Source organism: Macaca nemestrina, chromosome 2 (assembly GCF_043159975.1).
Source record: "Macaca nemestrina isolate mMacNem1 chromosome 2, mMacNem.hap1, whole genome shotgun sequence".
In the NCBI taxonomy this organism is placed as follows: domain Eukaryota; kingdom Metazoa; phylum Chordata; class Mammalia; order Primates; family Cercopithecidae; genus Macaca; species Macaca nemestrina.
This window is the reverse complement of record NC_092126.1, coordinates 95,865,043-95,886,795: the sequence shown is the minus strand read 5'-3', so window position 1 is coordinate 95,886,795 and position 21,753 is coordinate 95,865,043. Positions and strand designations below refer to the sequence as shown.

The 21,753-nt window shown below is 35.0% G+C and overlaps 1 protein-coding gene across 9 annotated transcripts in view; it reads right to left on the bottom strand.

The window, feature by feature from the left end:
- LOC105480101 (ATPase phospholipid transporting 11B (putative)) overlaps window positions 1-21,753 on the bottom strand; it is a 137,333-nt gene that overhangs the window by 34,803 nt on the left and 80,777 nt on the right. For all 9 annotated transcript variants that reach the window (XM_011738539.3, XM_011738541.3, XM_024792433.2 and 6 more), the window contains 8 exons: window positions 18,905-19,086; window positions 17,443-17,646; window positions 11,830-11,983; window positions 10,499-10,601; window positions 7,004-7,149; window positions 5,884-5,943; window positions 4,183-4,310; window positions 2,362-2,500 (listed from right to left, as the gene is read on the bottom strand). In XM_011738539.3, the coding sequence (XP_011736841.2) occupies window positions 2,362-2,500; window positions 4,183-4,310; window positions 5,884-5,943; window positions 7,004-7,149; window positions 10,499-10,601; window positions 11,830-11,983; window positions 17,443-17,646; window positions 18,905-19,086 (1,116 nt within the window). The remainder of the gene's footprint in view (window positions 1-2,361; window positions 2,501-4,182; window positions 4,311-5,883; window positions 5,944-7,003; window positions 7,150-10,498; window positions 10,602-11,829; window positions 11,984-17,442; window positions 17,647-18,904; window positions 19,087-21,753) is intronic.

Below are 21,753 nucleotides of genomic sequence, written 5' to 3'. Positions count from 1 at the left end.
GTAGGACAGGATCTTCCAATATAATGATTTAATAGTAAAAATAACAATGAACACTGCTAAGATGCAGTGAATACTTCTATATGCTAGCTACTATGCTTAATGCTCTACAAATAATATGTCATTTAATCCTCACAGCAAATCTATAAGGTGAGGATTATGTGCCTTTTTACAGGTGAGAAAACTGAGTCTGAGAGAGGTTAACTCATCCCAAATCACTCAAACGATAGCTACAGATGCCAGGATATGAATCCAATTCTGATTCTAACGTGTGCTTCTTTATTACTGTACCTAGTATTGGGGGTAGGGAGTGGCAGATTAATTTCAATAGACAGTAAAGAGAAAAAAGCTTTCATACTAATGGCCAATAACAATTTATCCTTCACTAAGGTTTTATCTTTTGTACAAAGAATGTTCAAGATTTTATTTTAAAAAGTTACTAAAAATTAGAAACAAATTCTCAAATTAAGGGAATACTTAAATTATGACAATGTAATAGAGTATTATGTAATCATGAAAAATGTTCTTGAAGCATTTTTAATAACATACAAAATCACTTAGGCTACAATGTTAAGAAGGGATACAAATTATGAGGTTAATGAAAATAGCAAAAAGGAAGAATTGAAACAAATATGTAAAAATAACAAAGTAATAATATCTGGGTAGAGGGCCACCAGGTGATTTATTTTCTTTATACTTTTTCCTACAAACTTCAAACTTATCACAATGGGTACCTATTACTTTTAAAAATTAAAAAAAGTAGTGACTAGCAATACAAGACATCTTTAATGTCCTTTTCATCCAATGATGAAGACCCAAATTTCCTTCTTCTTAACTCTCCTCCCGTCTTAATTTTCTCTGGTTTTCACTCCACTATTTAAGGTGGAAGTGTGCATACTTATTCATATGTCTATATATTTGATGGCAATTGCACTGATGGTAAGACTGTGCAGAAGGGCACCAGGTTAACAGTTGTTTCTCAAAAGAATTGAGAATCATGACTAAGCATGTAGGTTTTAAAGTCACATAGATCTGAGTCTGAATTCTATTACTGTAATTTGCTTACTGTGTGAACTTAGGCAAGTTTCTTAACCTCTCTAGGGTTAATTTTCTAACATGCAAAATTAATAATGATATTTTTCTCATACAGAGTTATGATTTAAAGAGCAAATGCACATAATGTACCAGGCACAGAGAAAAAAACTCAACAAAAAGTAGTTATTATTTGGGAAGTGCTGTAACCTTTATGCTACAAGATTCATATTTTCATCCACATCAGTCTAAATATGTCCTCAAAAGTGAACTGGCAATTATATTTATGTCCCTATTCTACAATATAAAGGGATTTTGCAGAGTTAAGGCCTCTACATTTGAAATCCATTTCCTTTATTACACCGGTGTATTTTGTTATTAGTTTACTTGCTCATTTTCTGTATCCTTTTCAAGATTCTAAGCTCCATGACCAAGTTACTTACCAGAGCCTAGTATAGTACTTGGGAAAGGCTTGTCTTCAATAAAGATCTGTTGAGCAGGTAAAACTTTATAGTGTTCCAATTTCAAATTCTGTATGTCTGTATCTCCAAACGTATTTTGCAACACTTAAGTGGTGGGAATGGAAAAGGGAAACTAAAAGTGACAACCATTTCCAGTCCACCAGAGTCCCTACAACTGCTGTCATTTCTTTTCTTCCTAATCCATTTAGCTAAGCCTTGGAAGAGAGGTCTAGCTCTGCCAAGAGTCTCCCAACATGAGCACTCCAATAAGAACACAGTGTAACAGTGTACTGTCGAAAATCACTCTTCCCTAATTTCATACTTCAGAAAAGTGGCCAAATTAAACAGTAAGTTATGACATCTATTGAGAATTGTGAGTGTGCAATGAAGAGTATGGTAGCATTTCCTAGGCAAAAAACAATGCAATTAAAAGCAAACAAACACTAAGTCTTCATTTCTCATCTGAAAAATGGGAGTAATAATACCAGTCTAATAAGAATATTGGGAGGACTAATGGAGATATAGCATATAAAGTACTTAGCACAAAAGTAAGTACCAAATAAATGGCAGCTATCAATAAAACACAATACTAAGGTGAACAGCATGCAGGGGCAATAACATATCCCCTGTGTGAGCTAATTTTTGAATAGTAAAATTGTCTAGTAACTTGAGTTTCATTTTGAGATTACACTGTATTGCCTGTCAATTTTCATTTGTATGAAACTTTATTATTTAACCCCCAAAATTTAAATCTTTTTATATTTGCATTTTAATACTTGAAGTTCTATAATTTAAATTTTACTTTATGACAAAAGTTATAAAAAACCATGAAATATTAACAACCATTCTTTAAAAAAACTATATACTTTACCTGGCCATTTCCAAGCAGAGATGTATCTTTCCCTATTAGTAAATAGGAGCCAAAAAAGAAAATAAAGGCATGACTGAAACCCAGGATGGTCCAATAAAGAAATGTTTTAATACTTAAGAGGCGGTTTTTACTAATGTCTCTGTTAAAAAGAAGAAGAGAAAAAGAAACACATTAGGGATCATTTATTATTTGCCTACTAAACAATTACTATAATTTGATAATTAAAAAACAAGGTATTTTAAATTTAAAATTGTTGAAAATATTAGCACAAAGAATAAGTAAATCCAAATTTACAAACCACTACTTACAATACCATACATCTGTTTAATAGCTTATAGTTCACATAATATATTCAAATACATTTCTTCATTTGATAAAGAGATATGAAGACTTGGCACAATGGCTCATGCCTGTAATCCCAGCACTTTGGGAGGTCAAGGCAGGTGGACCACGAGGTTAAGAGATCAAGACCATCCTGGCCAACATGGTGAAATCCCATCTCTACTAAAAATACAAAAATTAGTTGGGCGTGGTGGCACACACCTGTAGTCTCAGCTACTTGGGAGGCTGAGGCAGGAGACTCGCTTCAACCAGGGAGGCAGAGGTTGCAGTGAGCCCAGATCACGCCACTGCACTCAGCCTAGCGACAGAGCGAGACTCCGTCTCAAAAGGAAAAAAAAAAAAAAGAAATATGATAGGCTGGCCATGGTGGCTCATGCCTGTAATCCCAACACTTTGGGAGGCCAAGGCAGGAGGGTCACCTGAGACTAGGAGTTTGAGACCAACCTGGGCAACACAGCAAAACCCTGTCTCTACTAAAATTAATAAATAAAAATTTTAAAAAATTAGCCAGGCATGGTGATGTGTGCCTGTAATCCCAGTTACTCCAGAGGTTAAGACAGGAGGATTGCTTGAGCCTGGGAGACTGAGGCTGCAGTGAGCTACGATCTTGCTACTGCACTCCAGCCTGGGTGACATAGCAAGATCCTGTCTCAAAAAAGAAAAAAAGAATTATGATATAGGCATAACACTTCACTTTAATTTTGAAAAGTTGATTTATCTGTTATTATATTCTTCTGTTAACATTCAGTCACTCTGCCATAATGGTCTCTTTTTAGTGAGGTTATCTGAGTTAGGTTCAGCACTGAAGCTCCTAACTTCCCTTCTAATAAATAGCTATTATGGGAAGAACAATCTATGCCAATCTTAGGTCAAGCCCTGTCTTAGATAACCTGAGGAATCAAAGTCAATGAATCCAAATCTAGATAATGAGATGCCTCTATAAGTGATACTTCAATAGCTACCTCTGTAATAGCTTATGGCGAATACCATAGCTGGTACTGAGGAACAGGTCCCAGTCACATCTCTGTGATTACTTGGTTCTGGGGAAGCAGGAATAAAGCAGAGAATCTGGGGTGGGAATTAATGTCCTCACCTCTGGATTTTGCACTAATTATTACATAAATTTTGCTAACAGTAGAAAAAACACTAACTTTTAGGAATTCTAGAGATTATCAATTATGAATAACTTCTTTTGTGCACATGAAATAGAATGTTACTGGTTGCAACAGTAAGTGCAAATTACACAACTGCCCGGTGCTTTCCCAGGATGAAAGTGCTCATTCTTAAAAAACACTGGAAAAATTAATTCAAATTTTGTCTTTGAAAGAAACCTTTTTTCTCTGATATTCAACAACTGTAAATCACACCACAACTGAAGAACTTTCCTTAGGAAAGCATTAATCACCAAGACATAAATAAATCTGCTTATTTTTTACTTAAAATAACTGAGAAGGCCATTTAATACCAGAAAATACTTACCGATAGAGAGTAGGCTTATTTTGTAACACAAGGGGGTCTATATGCTGTTCCAAAAGACTATATATCAGAATAGGTAGGGAAGTAAAACAAATATTGTATAAAGTCAGGTACACGCCATCATACAACGTCTAGAAAGAGAAATTGGTAGGAATGTTGAGATTCTGAATTATGCATTACTATTATGCATATATCACAACTATGCATATTAAAAACAAAATTAAACAGTTTTAAAAATTTATACTAAAATCCATTTTAGTAACTCCAATTAAATAATTCTAATTTGTTTTTAATATTGACATAAACATATAATGTTCCCAGGTTGATACTCTTTGTGCGAACTGGAATATTTTGCTATGTCAGGTGCTTCTGGAATTATAGTGAGTTAGATCAACATTTCAAGATTCTTCACAATTTGATCACTGTGAAGTAATTTTATATAATTCTTCTCCATGTATTCCAGGCATCTTACTACTTGTTCCACATGCAACACATATAGTTTACCTTTCATGGCTTTGTCTCCCTTTCTACATCCTACCCTTCCTTTAAGGCACTGAACAAGACTATCTTCTTCCATGAAACTCTGCACGATGGCTTAAGTCCTTAACAATATCCTGCTCCTCTAAACAGTCACAGGTACTACTGTCGGTACTAATCACTTAGCACTCTGCCTATGCTTTACATATTGTTTTTATTGTTATTAATACTGCCTCCCAAATTACACTATAAACTCTCCAGAAAACCTAATCAAAATAGGTCAGTTTTCCTTGTCATATTGTCTTAACACATTCTTTAGTTCATTCAGGTAAACAAACTTTTACTGGTAATCAATGCCCAAGCAAATATTTGGAATTTAGAGTTACAGGTTGTAAACAGGATAAAACAGCAATTAAGAATAGGAAAAACTCATGAAAAACCTAAGATAATAAAGCTCTTTTTTTTTTCAATAAATTAGAACTGATGTCTTGATCAATTTGAGATGTATAGTATGGTATGTGAAAAGGGTGCCTGCCACATTAGTCAGAAGCAGTAGGTCAAAGTCATAGTTTAGTCATTAAGTTAGCAAGACAATTACTTAATTTCTGTGGATTTCATTTTTCTTTTCTAGAAATTAAAACAAAGTAGATCAGGACTGGTAAGTATGTGACATGCATGCAAACAAAGACCTACCCCGTGCCCATTACAACTACTGCTAACGAATTACACTTTCCCTCTGAGCCTGCGGCTTTAGAAGCCTTTTCAATATACTCTAGGTGCCCCATCAATTATTTAAAGGGAGTTTCTGAGATAAAACCTATATGTCATCCCTGGACTAAATCACTATTGCTCCTTCCAAATCTAAGACATTTCGAACCAAAATAAAAATGAGGTGAACCTCCAAGTTATCTGGCCTGGCTTGATTTGGATTTTACAGGAATATCACAAATAAGTTATCAAAATTCTCTCATAAGCTGTTAAGGGTTATTATCTATTTTTAAAAGCATCCAGAATTATATTTTGGTATTAACACTCACCTCAAACTGAAAACCAGAATAAATAAATATTATGAATATTATGCTGGTTAAATATACTAAACAGTTTTGTCTGGTTCCCTGTAGGACTAAGAAAAATGAAAAAAGTTCCTTCAAATATCTATCAAAGTCTGAACATAAATACCTTACCCTAAAAGGACAAAACACAAAACACAAGTTTCTATTTACTTACTTGTTGAGAAAACAAACAGTAGAACTGATACAAAAACTGGGGTGTGATAAAGCACACATTCTGAAAAACAAGATGAAATGGAAAATAATTAAAATATTTAGGTCTAAAAGACAAAATAAAAAATAAAAATAATGGCTTTAAAGTATCCAAAAACAATCTCAGTTGGTATGGTAAGTAAAGGATAAGGACTTGTCTATATATAACACGAATGCAGGATTCCCATTTTATCAAAAAAGGTCTAAAAACATTCTAAGCAACAGTGCAGATATCAGAATGAAAAAACCCTTGACTCCTCTCATTGCCAAGCAATACTATAATTTTGAATTTACAACCTTCAAACTATTACTCAATACTTTTCATAATAGTACAATAAGTAAGACTTACTTAAAAACTTTAGGGCTATGATATCTTTACAACACAAAAATGTTTAAACCACACAATAAATCAAACTATCAAAACTTCTTCCCATCTCAATATACTCATATTACAAGTAAAAGCTAGAAAAATAAGTTAGAAAAAAACTGCCATCATCATCTTAGAGCAATATGCAATCTACATATGTTCTATCACTGGATTGTAGCTATCAATTATAGAAATATATGCAACATAGTACACTCTGGTGTTATTAAATATATCGGTAACAAGGACTCTTAATGTGGGTTCTACAGACTCCCACCTTATACAAAAGGACCCAAAGATAGGACAGTATTTCGACATAATTTGTTTCTTTGTAACCCTACGTATTTTACCTTATGCACATAAAATCTCTATATTGAGGAGCTCACACATTTCACTAGACTACTAAAGGGTCATTCATGGCATAAAAAAGGCTAAAAACCTCTACTTGAAACCATTATATTGGTGTTAAAACTTATTGCTGGTTCAGGACAAAATAACTTTAAAGATATCAAATGTACTGTGTTCCAATTTGCACGGAACCCATGGGCCACAGGCAACCACTGATTTGCTTTCTGTCAGTATAGAATAGATTCATGACAAAATACTGTTATTTTTACTTATTGAAACTATTTTAAAGAAAAATGTATACAGTTATAACATTCCTTAAATTGAAACTTCATATTACTGTATCAATAATTGGTTCTAAATACATGAAACTCACCTTATAAAAAAAATACTGTACAAGGGTAGCTATTCTAATATAATAAAAATGACCATGAACAAAAAGCAATTTGGAGAGGAATTTAAATCTGGCTATTGCATAGTCACTGTTTCTTGCAGCCTGTCTTCCTTCTTTACCCATGATTCCTATAATAAAAGGGACAAAAGATGTGTTCACTGGTAACTGGTAAGTGTAATTTTCATGATAAATCTGCAAATATCTTATTTATATTAGTTGAACATGCACTTAGGAACTTTAAATTCTAATATACAACAGATGTCCAAAAGGTTGTTCTACTTGAATATGTAATTAATATAAAGCTACAATATTTATCAGACACATAACACCAATTTCCAAAGAATTAGAATATAAAAAGATAAAATACAATATAAAAAGTAATAGTGAAAGTTAAGGATTTAGCAGGAACATCAATATTACACTAATTAGCACAAGTACTGGGTAACAGACTTCTGACGGACAGAATGCTGTATAATACTTAAATACTTAACTTCACTATTTTCAATGAATATAAAAAATATTCAAATTGAGTCATTTGAGATTAGCAAAATAAGCATGCTTAACACTTTCATGAATAAGTCAAAGTGTGCTTTTTAAAAGGAAAATGTGAATTTAAAATAAATTTTTTAAAATGTACAGTATCATTTGAAATCAGTGATATGAATACTTTTTTAATGGTTACAATATTCCTTAAGGTTTCAAAAGAGAAGAAGAGTCATTGCCAAGTTTGTATTTTTCAATCTAGAAGCAACTTTTAAAAACTATTTTTCAAAACTAAAACTTTTGTCACAAAAGGATGAAAGTGTTCCAAAATGTATAAGCAACAACAACAAAAAAACTGTATTCATAATCCCTAGAGAAAACCCGTTTTTAGTCTGCATTCTTTTAGAAATTTTCTTTCTGCTTATTTCATGTCTGTGTGTGTATGTATTTCATACATACAAAAACATCTATAAAAATGTGGCTCGGACGGGTGCGGTGGCTCACGCCTGTAATCCCAGCACTTTGGGAGGCTGAGACGGGCGGATCACAAGGTCAGATCGAGACCATCCTGGCGAACCCGGTGAAACCCCGTCTCTACTAAAAAATACAAAAAACTAGCCGGGTGAGGTGGCAGGCGCCTGTAGTCCCAGCTACTCGGGAGGCTGAGGCAGGAGAATGGCGTTAAACCCGGGAGGTGGAGCTCGCAGTGAGCTGAGATCCGGCCACTGCACTCCAGCCTGGGTGACAGAGCGAGACCCCGTCTCAAAAAAAAAAAAAAAAAAAAAAAAAAAAAAGTGTGGCTCAGGCTGGGTGCGGTGGCTCAAGTCTGTAGAATCCCAGCACTTTGGGAGGCCAAGGCAGGTGGATCACCTGAGGTCAGGAGTCCAACACAAGCCTGGCCAAAATGGTGAAACCTCATCTCTACAAAAATACAAAAATTAGTTGGGCATGGTGGTGGGCACCTGTAATCCCAGCTACTTAGGAGGCTGAGGCCAGAGAATCTCTTGAATCCAGGAGATGGAGGTGCCATGAGCCATGATCGGCCTATTGCACTCCAGCCTGGGAAATAAGAGCGAAGCTCTATACCAAAAAAAAAAAAAAAAAAGGATTGTTTTACAACTTGTTTTTGTTGCTTAACAGACTACGGACACTGCTTAACAGACTACGGACACAAGTATACAATGTATACTTGTAATGTATATCTTTATCAACGTGCTCAATTTTTTTTCCTACAAGAAATTCCTGCATGCATAATTGCAATGTCAATAGGCATACATTTAAAATTTTGTTTTGAATAATAATGCAGGGCTTACCAATTTATGTTCCCACTAACATTGTATAAGACCATTTGTTAATCCATACCTTTACCAACTCCAGGTTTATCAATGTTTATAATGGATGTCAATCTGATAGGAAATTTTAACTTCCATTCCTCGGAATGTTAGAGAAACTAAACTTTTTTTTCATACATTTAGTATTCTTTTTAGATTTCTCCTTTTGTGACAATTGATTGCTCACATCCTTCCGCATTATTTCTACTGGAATGTTTTTCTTATTCTCATTAATTTGTTAATACTTTGTAGACCAGGATTATTAAAACTTTGTCATCTATTTTACAAATATTCTTTACTAGTTTGTCCTTTGTTTTTAAAATTTGTTTTGGGAGCTTTTACCTCTGCATGATCTTTTCCCTATAGTTAACTATAGTTCCTTGCTTTGGTGCTGTCCTCAAAAGATTCTTCCACACCTCAAATAACAGAATTATTCATTAAATTTTCTTCTGTTACTTTTTAGGGTCTTTGTAAGTGATTTAAATCCTAATCCATCTTGAATTTGTTTTGTTATAAGTAATAGAAAGAGACTCAACTTTTCTTTTTTTTCCAATCACTAGTTTTATCCATTTATTTTTTTACTAAATAATTTGGTTTCCTACTTATATGAAATATCTCCTTTGTTATATTCTAAACTTCCAGATGCTTGAATGTATTCTAGTCACTGGTCTGCCTGTTATCATTACAGAATCAAACTGTTATAAATACTGTAGTTTTTTTTATGGCTTTAAATGTATGGTATAGGAAGTTATCATCAAATTGCTATGAAGATTTACAGAAAATAACGGTATACAAACTAGAAGGACAATTAAGTTTTCAAAATGAAGAGTTAATTATCTGAAAGAGGAAGGAGTTGATTTGAGAGGCACACAGAAAATATCAGACCTGATAACTACCCATTCAGCACATTATAGAGACTATTCCAGAACAGGAATTAGCTTAACTCTCAAATTTTATCCTTCCATAAAAAATACCATGCCCATACTTTTCATTTTGCTCTGTATTTCTACAGTAAGATTCTATGGCTAAAAAGGAAAGGATTAATACATTAAATATAATGAAATGATACTAGCAGTCTGAATCTAATAAAAGTTTTAGGCAAAAATAGAAAAGAATAAGGATAAAGGTTATTAAAATAAGAAAACTACTTGAGATTTTATATTTTTATTGCAGTTTGGTGCAATTTCCTGTTTTTATAATTATCTTTAAAAAGGACTGTAGGATCTTTAGATTCACAAATAAATGGAGTTAACAGTAAGATTCTAAAACAAGAACTATAAGTGCAACTATGTAAATCACAAATTTAGAATTTAAAAAGGATAAAATAACATGTGAAAGTACTTTAAAAGGTACAAAATGGCATGTAAAAATAAAGCTACTTTTATTATGAAAAAGAATTGGCAAAGATAAAATTCACTAATGTGGTATTTATTTCCTTTAAAATCTGAAACTAAAATTTGGAATGAAAATATACTAACCAGTGGGCTTAATTATAGTAAGTTTCTGATGGGGCACACTGTGCTATATTATTACCATGTTGCATTTAGTTTTCATTCACAAATTTGATACCGCACTTTAATCTACAAAAAGAAAATTCAAAACCACCAAGTAATACCACCAACTTTAAAAGTTCAGGAAAAACTTTTCAGGAAAAATCAATCACCTATGCCAACATGGGCTTCTTGTATCATGCTTACGTCATTAGCACCATCACCAACAGCCAATGTTATAGGTTTCTCAGGTGATATTTTTATTAGTCTTATTACCTGAAAGACATAATGAATTAGTTATTTATGACACAATTTCACTTTTCTTGCATTTATATAATCATTTATCTGAAATGACTCTAGTAAGAACACTAATGAAATAAATATTTAATTTTCTATTAGACAATAATATGCACTGAGGTTCATTTTTTTGAGGGCGTCTCCACTAAGATTTTAGAAATGTCTTTCAGAAATGTTGTAACAAAAACAGAATTATCTTTGGATTTTATGATGAGAAACAAGATTCTTTTAAATATAGCTTAAATATTTAGAAGGCTTAATAATAGTGTAAAAAAAGACTGCACTTAATTGAACTGTTAGGCAAATGTTTTTAAGAAATTATTTTTTCATTTGATATGAAAGAAGACAATTGTTTCCTCTTGCAACACAATTTTAAGAATTTTAAAAAATCAATCAAGATTAAATTCAATGAACTCAAAAGAAATGTTTCTTTGGCATTCTTAAATGTACTTTTATAAAGAACCTGGGTATTTGCTCTGTTTGGTCTCCAGTTTTAGTCTCCACAGACTGGGGTACATGAATTGTCATAATATCGGTACTGTAACAAAATTCCGTGAAGCCCAAAAAATTGGATGTCTAATTCATTAGACCTATATGGGAAATAATCAGTATTCAGATGTGCATTGCAAAGGATATTTGTGAAAAATAGTCTAAGACCACAAATTCCAAATTTAGAATTATAAAAAATGTTTATATAGGCTTTCACTTGAATCACATAGGTAGCTAAAATTTAAATATTTCCTATATATAAGCTTTATATTACAAGTTAATTGGCTTTTCAACTTTTTACACTAAAGCTCTATTTATCACTTTACGGCCAAAAGTAACAGAGAATTATCACTTCATGAGAATGCAAGAATAAACGGAGACCAACAGAACCATCTAAAGGTGCAAGTAACTGATGTCTCCTAGGCTCCTTCACTTGCTAAGTAGCTAACTTGGGAAACATTAGTTATCACAGTTTAATTTCTGCAAGATCACAAACTGCTACTCATCACAGGTTTTCTGGGTCACTATGAAGAGTTGAAACTCACTCTAAGAATTCCAGAAGTCTGATGTGCATGGTTAAAATTTACAATATGTGACTGACTCTTGGCAAAATTTATATATTGCACACCACCAAATGGAACTATGTAAGGCATTAACTTTAAATAATATGTTTATATCTAAATAGCTTTAAGGGACTTTTTATAACACATATACATACTTTTGCTTTCTGCAGTGGAGCCATACGACAGCATAATACAGCTGAACAATTTCTGCAAACTTCCATAAATAATTTTTCATGCTCCCTGAGTGCAAGAGATAGGCTGGTCCCATCCACTACCAGCCCATGCTGAATCACATGATCCTCTGTAATTCTAAAAGAGAAAAAATTATATTCTCTGTAAGATACTTTGAAGCCGTATTATTTACACTCATATAGAACAACACATTCTTACTGAAAGATGGATCTTTTACCCACAGCCTTTACTGTTATAAGACTGTTATGTCAGGAAACAAACTGTTTTATTATCTTAAGTTTAAAATTAAGCAGAATTGAGTCACTAATGAGTAAAACAGATAATATTCAATTTTTCTTTTTTTTTGAAACAGGGTCTTGCTCTGTCACCCAGGCTGGAGTATAGCAGCTAACCGCAGCCCTGACCTCCTGGGCTTAAGTGATTCTCTCACTTCAGCTTCCTATCTGGGACTATATGCATGAGCCACCATGATTGGCTAAATTTTGTTATTTTAGTAGAGATGGGGTTTCACCATGTTGCCCAGGCTGGTCTCAAACTCCTGACCTCAAGTGATCCGCCTGTCTCAGCCTCCCAAAGTGCTGGGATTACAGGTGTGAGCCACTGTGCCCCGCCTAATATTCAATTTTACAACGAACTGATATAGGTACAGTAATTATATTTTCTAAAATGTGAATTGTAATACATAATCTGAGGATATTCTCCCAAATTGTATGAAAAGTCTTACAAAAATCAAAACATTGTTTTAACATTCAGCAAATCCTAATTAAAATTTAAAAAACTATATGAAATCAAGGATGTTCAGGAAAACCCATGAGCAAGATTCACCACACGCATAACAAGCAAAGAAAAGAATGAAGGAAGAGTACTGTCTTGCAATAGGAAACCGATGATGGATTGTAATGCCAGATATTACTGTGGTAGAAGATGGATAACACCTCACATGTGGGCATATGCTACTCCAAGTACAGTCTCACTGCTGGAAGGTGGGCAAACTATTTGTTGCCAGGAAGAGATAAGGAGCCTACACCAGAATGTAAATCAACAAAATCACTAAGCACACTATTTTATTAAACTGCTTCCCCCTGCAATTCTTTGGTAATAACACTTTCTTGATGAAGGAAGTATACGCAGATTTACATTTTGATGTAAGCTCCTTTATGTTGTTGAAAACCAGTACTCAGTGCAGCACTGTGCTATATACACCACAGAAAAGCACCAAAGGTTCACAGAATAGCAGACTCTGCTGAGAACTATCCCTCCAATTAAAAATAAGAAGTGAGAAGACTATTAAATGAGCACAAGGTATAAAAGCTAAACATACATTGATAGATTTTAGTCTTATAATAAGAAACTTTCATAAGTTAAAGCAATGTCTTTCATAGTATGCCTAATCACTGTTGTGTTGTACTATAGCTATAAAGCAATTCACTTTACACCATAAAGTTTTATAAAATGTATTTTTCTCATTATTACTAATTCTCCAATATCTGAAATCAACACCTATATAGACTACTTTTCTTCCCTATTGGCCAAACTTTATTTGGCAACTTGTGCTGCCTCCAATGTCTTCAGCCTGTCCAAAGCACTACCTGAGCAACAGTCCTCAGAAATGTTAGCAGTCAAGAGTGGGACAGAAATTAGTTTTCCTAGGAAAAGTTCCCAAGGCACATGCAATTAGGTTTTCCTCTGGACAGGCTTCATGAATCACATTATGATCTTACAATCCATTGAGTAATATTTAAGAAATATGGAAAAGCACCTACATCTCTGGCACATAGGTAGCATTTACTCATCTCTGTAGCCCTCATGTATCACTACTCTTCATACCCTGTCCCATCTATAGCACTACCTGGCCATACTTTCTAATTATTTCCTTGAATATGCCCTCCTCTCTCTCAGCTCTGGGAATCTGCATGCACTGCCCCCTTTGCTGCCTTTCTTTTTCTGACACAGCAACTCAGTCACCCAGGTTGGAGCGCAGTGGTATGATCACAACTCACTACAGCCTTAACCTCCCTGATTCAATCCATCCTCCCACCTCAGCCTCCCAAGAAGCTGGGACTACAAGTATGTGTCACCACACACGTCTAATTTTTGTACTGTTTGTAAAGATGGGGTTTCACTATGTTGCCCAGGTTGGTCTTGAACTTCTAGACTCAAGTGATCTGCCTGGCTTGGCCTCCCAAAGTGCTGGGATTATTGGCCACTGTGCCTGTAAATCAGGATTATGAGCCACTGTGTCCAGCCTCCCCTTTGCTTCTTTGTGTCACTCTCTGTCCAGTGAACATTTGGCCCCACAGGAGGCAACACAGTCATTGGTTGTTCAGAGCTCTCCCTGGTACCCCTAGTCTAGGCTAGGCTTCTCTCCTCTGTCCTCCCAGAGCTTCTGTTCTTGCCTCAGATACAGTTCTGTAGGGATAGGACTATGACAGTGTATTTACTTTTCTGTTTTCCCCACACACTGTAAGTATCCAGGGCGTAAACAACACACTTTATGTCTCGGTTCCAAATGCCTAGACAGGTGACAATATATCTTTGTGAAGGAATGGAAATATATACTAAAGTTTTCAAAGGTACGAAATTCTTTGTGCGACAGAAGATTTTTATCAAGATTTTTATAATAGATACTTCCTGAAAGTCTGAATGAATAGGTCTATTGACTTTTATGGTTATCTCATAAAATGTATTCCATCAAAAGGTATCTTTAAAATATAACATAAACTTCACATAGCAAGTGCTATGGTTTGAATGTCGTATCCCTTCCAAAATTAATGTGGAGAGTTAACCCCCATTGTTATGAAGCGGGGCCTTTCGGGAAGCGATTAACTCATAGTGGCTTTGCCTTCATGAAGGGATTAATGCCCTGATAAAAGAGGTTTCAGAGATTTGCCCTCTCTTGCCTTTCATCCCTTCCACCATGTGGGGACACAGCAATCCTCCCTTCAGAAGGATGCAGCAATAAGGCGCTATTTTGGAACAGGGAGCAGCCCTCACTATACAACTTGCTGGTGCCTTGATCTTCAACTTCCCAGCCTCCAGAATTGTGAGAAATAAATTTCTGTTCTTTATAAATTACCTAGTCTCAGGTATTTTGTTACAGCAGCACAAACAGACTAAGATGGCAAGCCTAAAATTCACTTTAAGAGTATAGTTTTCATTTTATAATACAGCTTTTGTACAAAAAAGAAAACAAATACTAATGATTAGCATATTCGTTAAAACCACCTATACACAGGAGACTTAAATAGCCTAAATTACAAATAATAATCTTCTGATGACTTTATTATGTTACTAACCACTGCATAAGCTTTACAATTTTCAGCATTTTTAAAGTAGATATTTATTATTTTTATAATCAGAAAAATTTTTTAAAAATTATTTTTATTTTTTAGGTGAGAGCACGGTTCACTGTAGCCTTGAACTTCTAGACTCAAGTGATCCTCTTGCCTCAGCTTCCAGAGTAACCGGGACTACAGGTACATGCCACACACCTGGATAATTTTTAAATTTTTTGTGGGGACAGGGTCTTGTTATATTGACCAGGCTGATCTCAAACTCCTGGGCTCAAGCGATCCACCTCAGCCTCCCAGGGTATTGGGATTACAGGCACGAGCCACTGTGCCCAGCCAGAAAAAGTATTTAAAAAGGCATATATAAAGTAAATGATTCTAAGCAATTAATTTCTGTGTTTTAGGGAGTTCATGATATTGCAGTATTTAAATGTTTAAAGAGCCACAATGTTGCTGACATTGTCCCCAAATTGTAGTATAATTAGCTAAATCAATTGTCTTTTTGCATTCAAAGATCCAGTGTGACCCTATTTAAGAGATATTTTAAATAGGCCCTATACAGGCCGGGTGCGGCCTGTATATAATATAACCTATAATCCTAACACTCTGGGACGCTGAGGCAGGCAGATCACCTGAGGTCGGGTGTTCGAGACCAGCCTGACCAACATGGAGAAACTCTGTCTCCACTAAAAATACAAAATTAGCCAGGCATGGTGATGCATGCCTGTAATCCCAGCTACTCAGGAGGCTGAGGCAGGAGAATCACTTGAACCCTGAAGGCGGAGGTTGTGGTGAACCCAGTGCGCCACTGCACTCCAGCTTGGGCAACATGAGTGAAACTCTGTCTCAGAAAACAAACGAACAAACAAACAACAACAACAACAAAATAACCCTGTATGGTCTTTTAAAAATGTCTCTTAAATAGGTTTTAAAAAGATGAAATCCAGACTTTGGTATCACATAAATGCCTGCATAAAAAATAGAAATATAAAACACTGAATGTATATTAACAACTACGGTATTGTCTCTCTGTGTTTATTTTTCTGGATTAGTATCACAAGACAGCAAACAACAGAACTCTGCAGGAGACCTAACACGCTTACATGCAAGCAGCCCTGAGACTTGAATGAAGCCCTCCCTAGTTTACTGTGAAAAATTAGACTGTGTTAAATGGGGCATCATTTGCCCCCATATGCGGCAAAACTTTGATATGCCCATAAAGCATGGATTTACAAAAAAGACAGAATTTAGAGTATAAATTCTTATGAAATAATCTTGAACAGTAAAATGTAGCTTAATTTCCCAGTTTGGTCATGTAAACTAGATCAGGGGTTGGCAAATGTTTCCTGTTATGGGCCAGAGAGTAAATATTTCAATTTTAGGTTTTGTGGGCCAAGAGGCAAAATTGAGGATATAGGTAGTTATCGAATGAGAGGAAAAAATCTCAACAAAATTTTCACTAAGTTAAGGATGTAGCGATCATTGAGTATAATTTTTTAAATGAGAGGTTTACTAATGAGAATGAAAATATTTTTGGGCAAGGGATAATATTTTGTTTAACTGGGGTTCAAAGTTAACATTGCAAATGTTCATCTGTTAATGCCTATCTGTAACGAGATTTTTACATTTCAATACGATAGAACTGTATGTAATGAGATTTATAATTCATCTTTGAAAATGTCTTTTCAAACAGGTAGCACAGCTAACATATCAATGCATAATAAATAATGCTTTGCCATCTAATTCAAAAATAAAATAATCCCCTATCCACAGTGATTTTTAAAAAAAGTGTAATGTTAAAAGTCCACTTTTCTTTTCTTGTTTTGACATGATGGCCATATACTGACAATAAAAAATGGTAAAATGTCGCGATATGGTGCTATGCATGGCACTCCAAACACTATCACATTATATGTATCTCACTGTGATTTGCAGCGTATCAAACAGCAGTGTGAAGGTGAAGAGAAGTATTTTGTAAAGTCTCTGCTGCAACTACTCAATTCTGGTGCTGTAATGTAAAAGCACTCGTTGATAACATGTAAACAAACGAAAGTGATTGTGTTCCAATCAAACTTTATAGATACTGGAATTTGAATTTCATATACTTTTCACTTCATGAAATATTATTATTCTTTGGATTTCTATTCAACTATCAAAAAATGTAAAAACTACTTTTAGCTGACAGGCTGTAAAAAGCAGGCAGAGACAGTGGGCTATATCATCGGGCCCAGGGAACCACAGTTTGCTAACCCCTGAAAGGTACGATACAGTTACCTATATTCTTACCTTCTGGCAAGCTGCCTCAACTGTTCAGCACATTCGCTGTCTGATTTCTGGTTTATAAGTTCAAGGATGTTCATGGTTCTATGAAAATGGCCACATGATAAACTCACACTAACAGCTGTTTCATGTTTATCTCCAGTAAGTACCCATACTTTGATACCAGCCATTCTCAATGCTTCAATAGTTTCTCGAACTTTATCTTGTAGTCTGAAAAGAAACAAATTAGTAGTAGAGAATACTTTTATGACTGTATTTTAAGTTAAACTACATAGTATATTTAAGGATAATTCTAAACTCCTTGACTTATGCATGTTATTACATAACATAGCAATATAACTGGAATTTCCTCTCATTAAGAAACATGAATAAACAGATTGGTGATTGGTTAACACAAAATCAATTCAAATCTACAATTTCATATATTAAGAATGTATCTTCAAAGTTGCTATTTATAGGATGAAACTATGTGCTCTTCATAAACTCCTGTTTTATTAGGAAGTCTTACATTTCAAAAAAGAAGATTTTTCTCTTTTTATTTTGATTAAAAAAAAACTCAAACCACTCATATAGTTCAAAAATCAGACTGTAGAAAATAAAGGTCTAGCTAACTTTAGGTGAGTCTCAGAAATCTCGTAAGGACAACCAAAAAGTAAATGAAAACCTAGATTTTAAAAATATGCAAACACCCTTAGGTCTAGGTGGTGGAGGTAAACATAACAACAGACTTAATCTGCAGGATTCAATCTCAGAATTCAGCTAAATTTAAGAAACTGTGAAACAGACATTGAGATAGGTGCTGGGAACAAAGACAAAGAATAAATGGACTTCAAGGATTTCACAGGTTAACAGAGGAGAAGTCTTTAAACAAATAATTAAAATATAGTGCCACAAAGACAACAACAGAACTACCTACAATGAGACTTCACAAAGAAGAGAATTTTTAATCCTCTTAGGTGTCAGGAAAGGTCTTACTTGAGTGGACCTTATATCTAAGCTATACTTTATGAATAGGTAGTCACAGAGGGATGGTGAAGGGAAGAATCACCCAGGCAGAAGGCCAACATAGGCACAAAACAGAATAGTTTTAGCTACAGATGGCATGCAGAGACAGTCTGGTATTGTTGAAACATAAAGCAGAAGGAGACAGTGGTAGGAAGGAAGGCTGGAGAATTAAGCAGGTGGTTCAAGTGTTTGCATGACACACTGAGGAGTATTCTAAAGATTCAAGCCTATAAGAAAAAACTATAGAGAGCTGGTTTCTTTCATCGATTTCAGATATCTGGCTAGAACAAAAATTGTACATACTGACTGGGAAAAATTAAGAATTTAGTTCTCTATTTTGATCTTAAATATATTAATTTATCATAGGATGTTAGTAAAGAGAATTTATGCCACATATTAGAACACTTGGTTACAAAAATTCTTATGAGAGAAAAATAATATTGTTTACTTATCTGATACTTACCTGTCTTCTACTGCTGTGGCTCCAAGTAATATCAGGTCTTTCTCTATGAACTGAAAAACATCTGCTAATTTCTCTTCCCGCTGCTGCAAGGCAGTCCTGGCTTCAAATATGCGTTTATCTATTTCCTCATACTCTTTTGATGTAAATTTTCTATATGCTATACACAGAGTTCTTAGCCCTTTCTGAAACAAACAAAAATTAAAGACAAAAATTGAACACAAACAACTAACAGAAAATCAAGAAGTCACTATCAAAATACACTGAGGACCAAGTACCAAAAGTCAATCACAAATCATTTAAAAAGTACCAACACCTAGTGACAGGAAATAAATAGTGTCACAAAGCCCTACTGATCTGAGTCATGGGACACATATACATCTTTCAACTGCTGATGTTTTTGTAAAAAGTTGCTCAAAATAGACCAGGCGCAGTGGCTCACGCCTATAATGCCAGCACTTTGGGAGGCCGAGGTGGGTGGATCACGAGGTCAGGAGATCGAGACCATCCTGGCTAACATGGTGAAACCCCATCTCTACTAAAAATACAAAAAATTAGCCGGGCATGGTGGTGGGCGCCTGTAGTCCCAGCTACTCAGGAGGCTGAGGCAGGAGAATGGCGTGAACCCGGGAGGTGAGCCGAGAGAGCACCACTGCACTCCAGCCTGGGCGAAAGAGACTCTGTCTCAAAAAAATAAAAAATAAAAAATAAAAAGTTGCTGAAAATAATTAAGGTCACTGAATTGTAGAATATTAGAGCCTAGAATAGATCATAAAGACTATCCTATTAGTGGTTTTTAAACTGTGTTACACGGAAAGCCAGAAAGTTCTTAATACCTTCAAGGCTGTCGAGAGAGAGACAGCTGCAGGTTCTACCTTCCTGTTTTAACTTACAATTCCATTTTTACCTATTTCATAAAATTTCTAAAGCAAAGGAGACCATAATTTCCTAAAGGTTCACTGTATGACAAAATTTGCCTTTCAAATAAAGAAGTCAATAAAATGGCCATTATAAAAAATACTTTTTAGATTTATCAAATAAATGATTTTAAGGAATATATCTTTACCAGTGAATTGGAATCAGAATTGATTATCTGGTTCTACCAGGCTCAAAGTTTTCTTATAGTATTCATCTCTGAAAATTGATATCTAAATCTAAAGACTTATAAAAGTTCCTTTTCTTGTTACATGCATTTTCTTCAAGAAAACCAATAATAAATATTCTTTTTTATTTTTAGAGACAGGGTCTTGCTCTGCTGCTTAGGCTGGGGTGCAGTGGTATGATCTTGGCTTACTATAGCCTTGAACTCTTGGGCTCAAGTGATCCTGCTGCCTCAGCCTCCTGAGTAGCTAGGTCTATAGACACGTGCCACCATGCCTGGCTATGTTTTATTTTTTTGTAGAGATGGGGTCTCGCTACATTGCCCAGGCTGGTCTCAAACTCCTGGCCACAAGTGATACTGCCTCAGCATCCCAAAGTGCTGGGATTACAGGCGTGAGCCACTGTGCTGAGCCCCATAATAAATATTCTAACAACAACCTGGAAAGCATAGACTTAAAAATACTATATGACACTATTTAGCAGATTTCCCTTTTTTTTTTTTTTTGAGACGGAGTCTTGCTCTGTTGCCCAGGCTGGAGTGCAGTGGTGCGATCTTGGCTCACTGCAACTTCTGCCTCCTGTGTTCAAGCGATTCTCCTGCCTCAGCCTCCCAAGTAGCTGGGACTACAGGTGGGGTTTCACTCTGTTAGCCAGGATGGTCTCAATCTCCTGACCTCGTGATCTGCCGGCCTTGGCCTCCCAAAGTGCTGGGATTATAGGCGTGAGCCACTGCGCCCAGCCCTATTTAGCAGATTTCTAAACATTGCCATTCCCTGACTTATAAATGACCCATACCTATAAATGTGCTTCTTTTAGTTGATAAAGAACCATCTGTTATTAATACACGAATTCATTCTATAACAAATACTAAGCACAAACTATGTGCCATCATTATTTTAAATATTAAAATGGTGATAAGGCAGAACCATGTCTTTGTTCTCACAGATGTTACAATGTGGTGGATAAACTGGAACATAAACAATTAGGAAACAAATAATGGGAAAAAAATCATAAACTGTTAAAGAAGGCAGATGAGCAGAGGTGAGTGTGGAGTATACATTTACAGAAATGCAAAAATGAGAGACCAAGAAGTTCTAAGACTGAGAGACAACTGCAAAATAATTTTGTTATTTACATGAATGATGGCTCTTTGTTTTAATAAGATTCCCCTATATTTTTAAATTTTGTAAATAAGAGAGATATAATTCACATACCATAAAATTCACCTCTCAAATAGTACAAATCAGTGTTTTATTGCATATTCAGAGTTGTGCAATTATCACCACTATCTAAATCCACAATATCTCATTGCTCCCACGAGTACTCTCCTTTTTCTCCTTCCTCCAGCCCCTGGCAATCAGTAATCAGCTTTCTCTGTGAATTTGCCTATTCTGGATATTTCATATAAATGTATTATTAATATATAGCCTTTTTTATGGCCTCTTTCACTCAGCATAATCTTTTCAAGATTCATCCATGTTGTAGCATACATCAGTACTTCATTCCTCTTAACAGCCAACTGATACTCCATTATATGGATATACCACATTTTGCCTATCCACTCATTAGTTGGACATTTGGGTTTTCCATTTTTGTGGCTATTGGAAATAATGCTGCTTATGAACATTCGTGTATAAGTTTTTTTGTGGACATGTTTTCAGCTGTCTTGGGTGTACACCCAGGAGTAGAACTGCTGTGTCACACAGTAACTCGATGTTTACCTTTTGAGGAACTTAGCCCAATTATTTTTC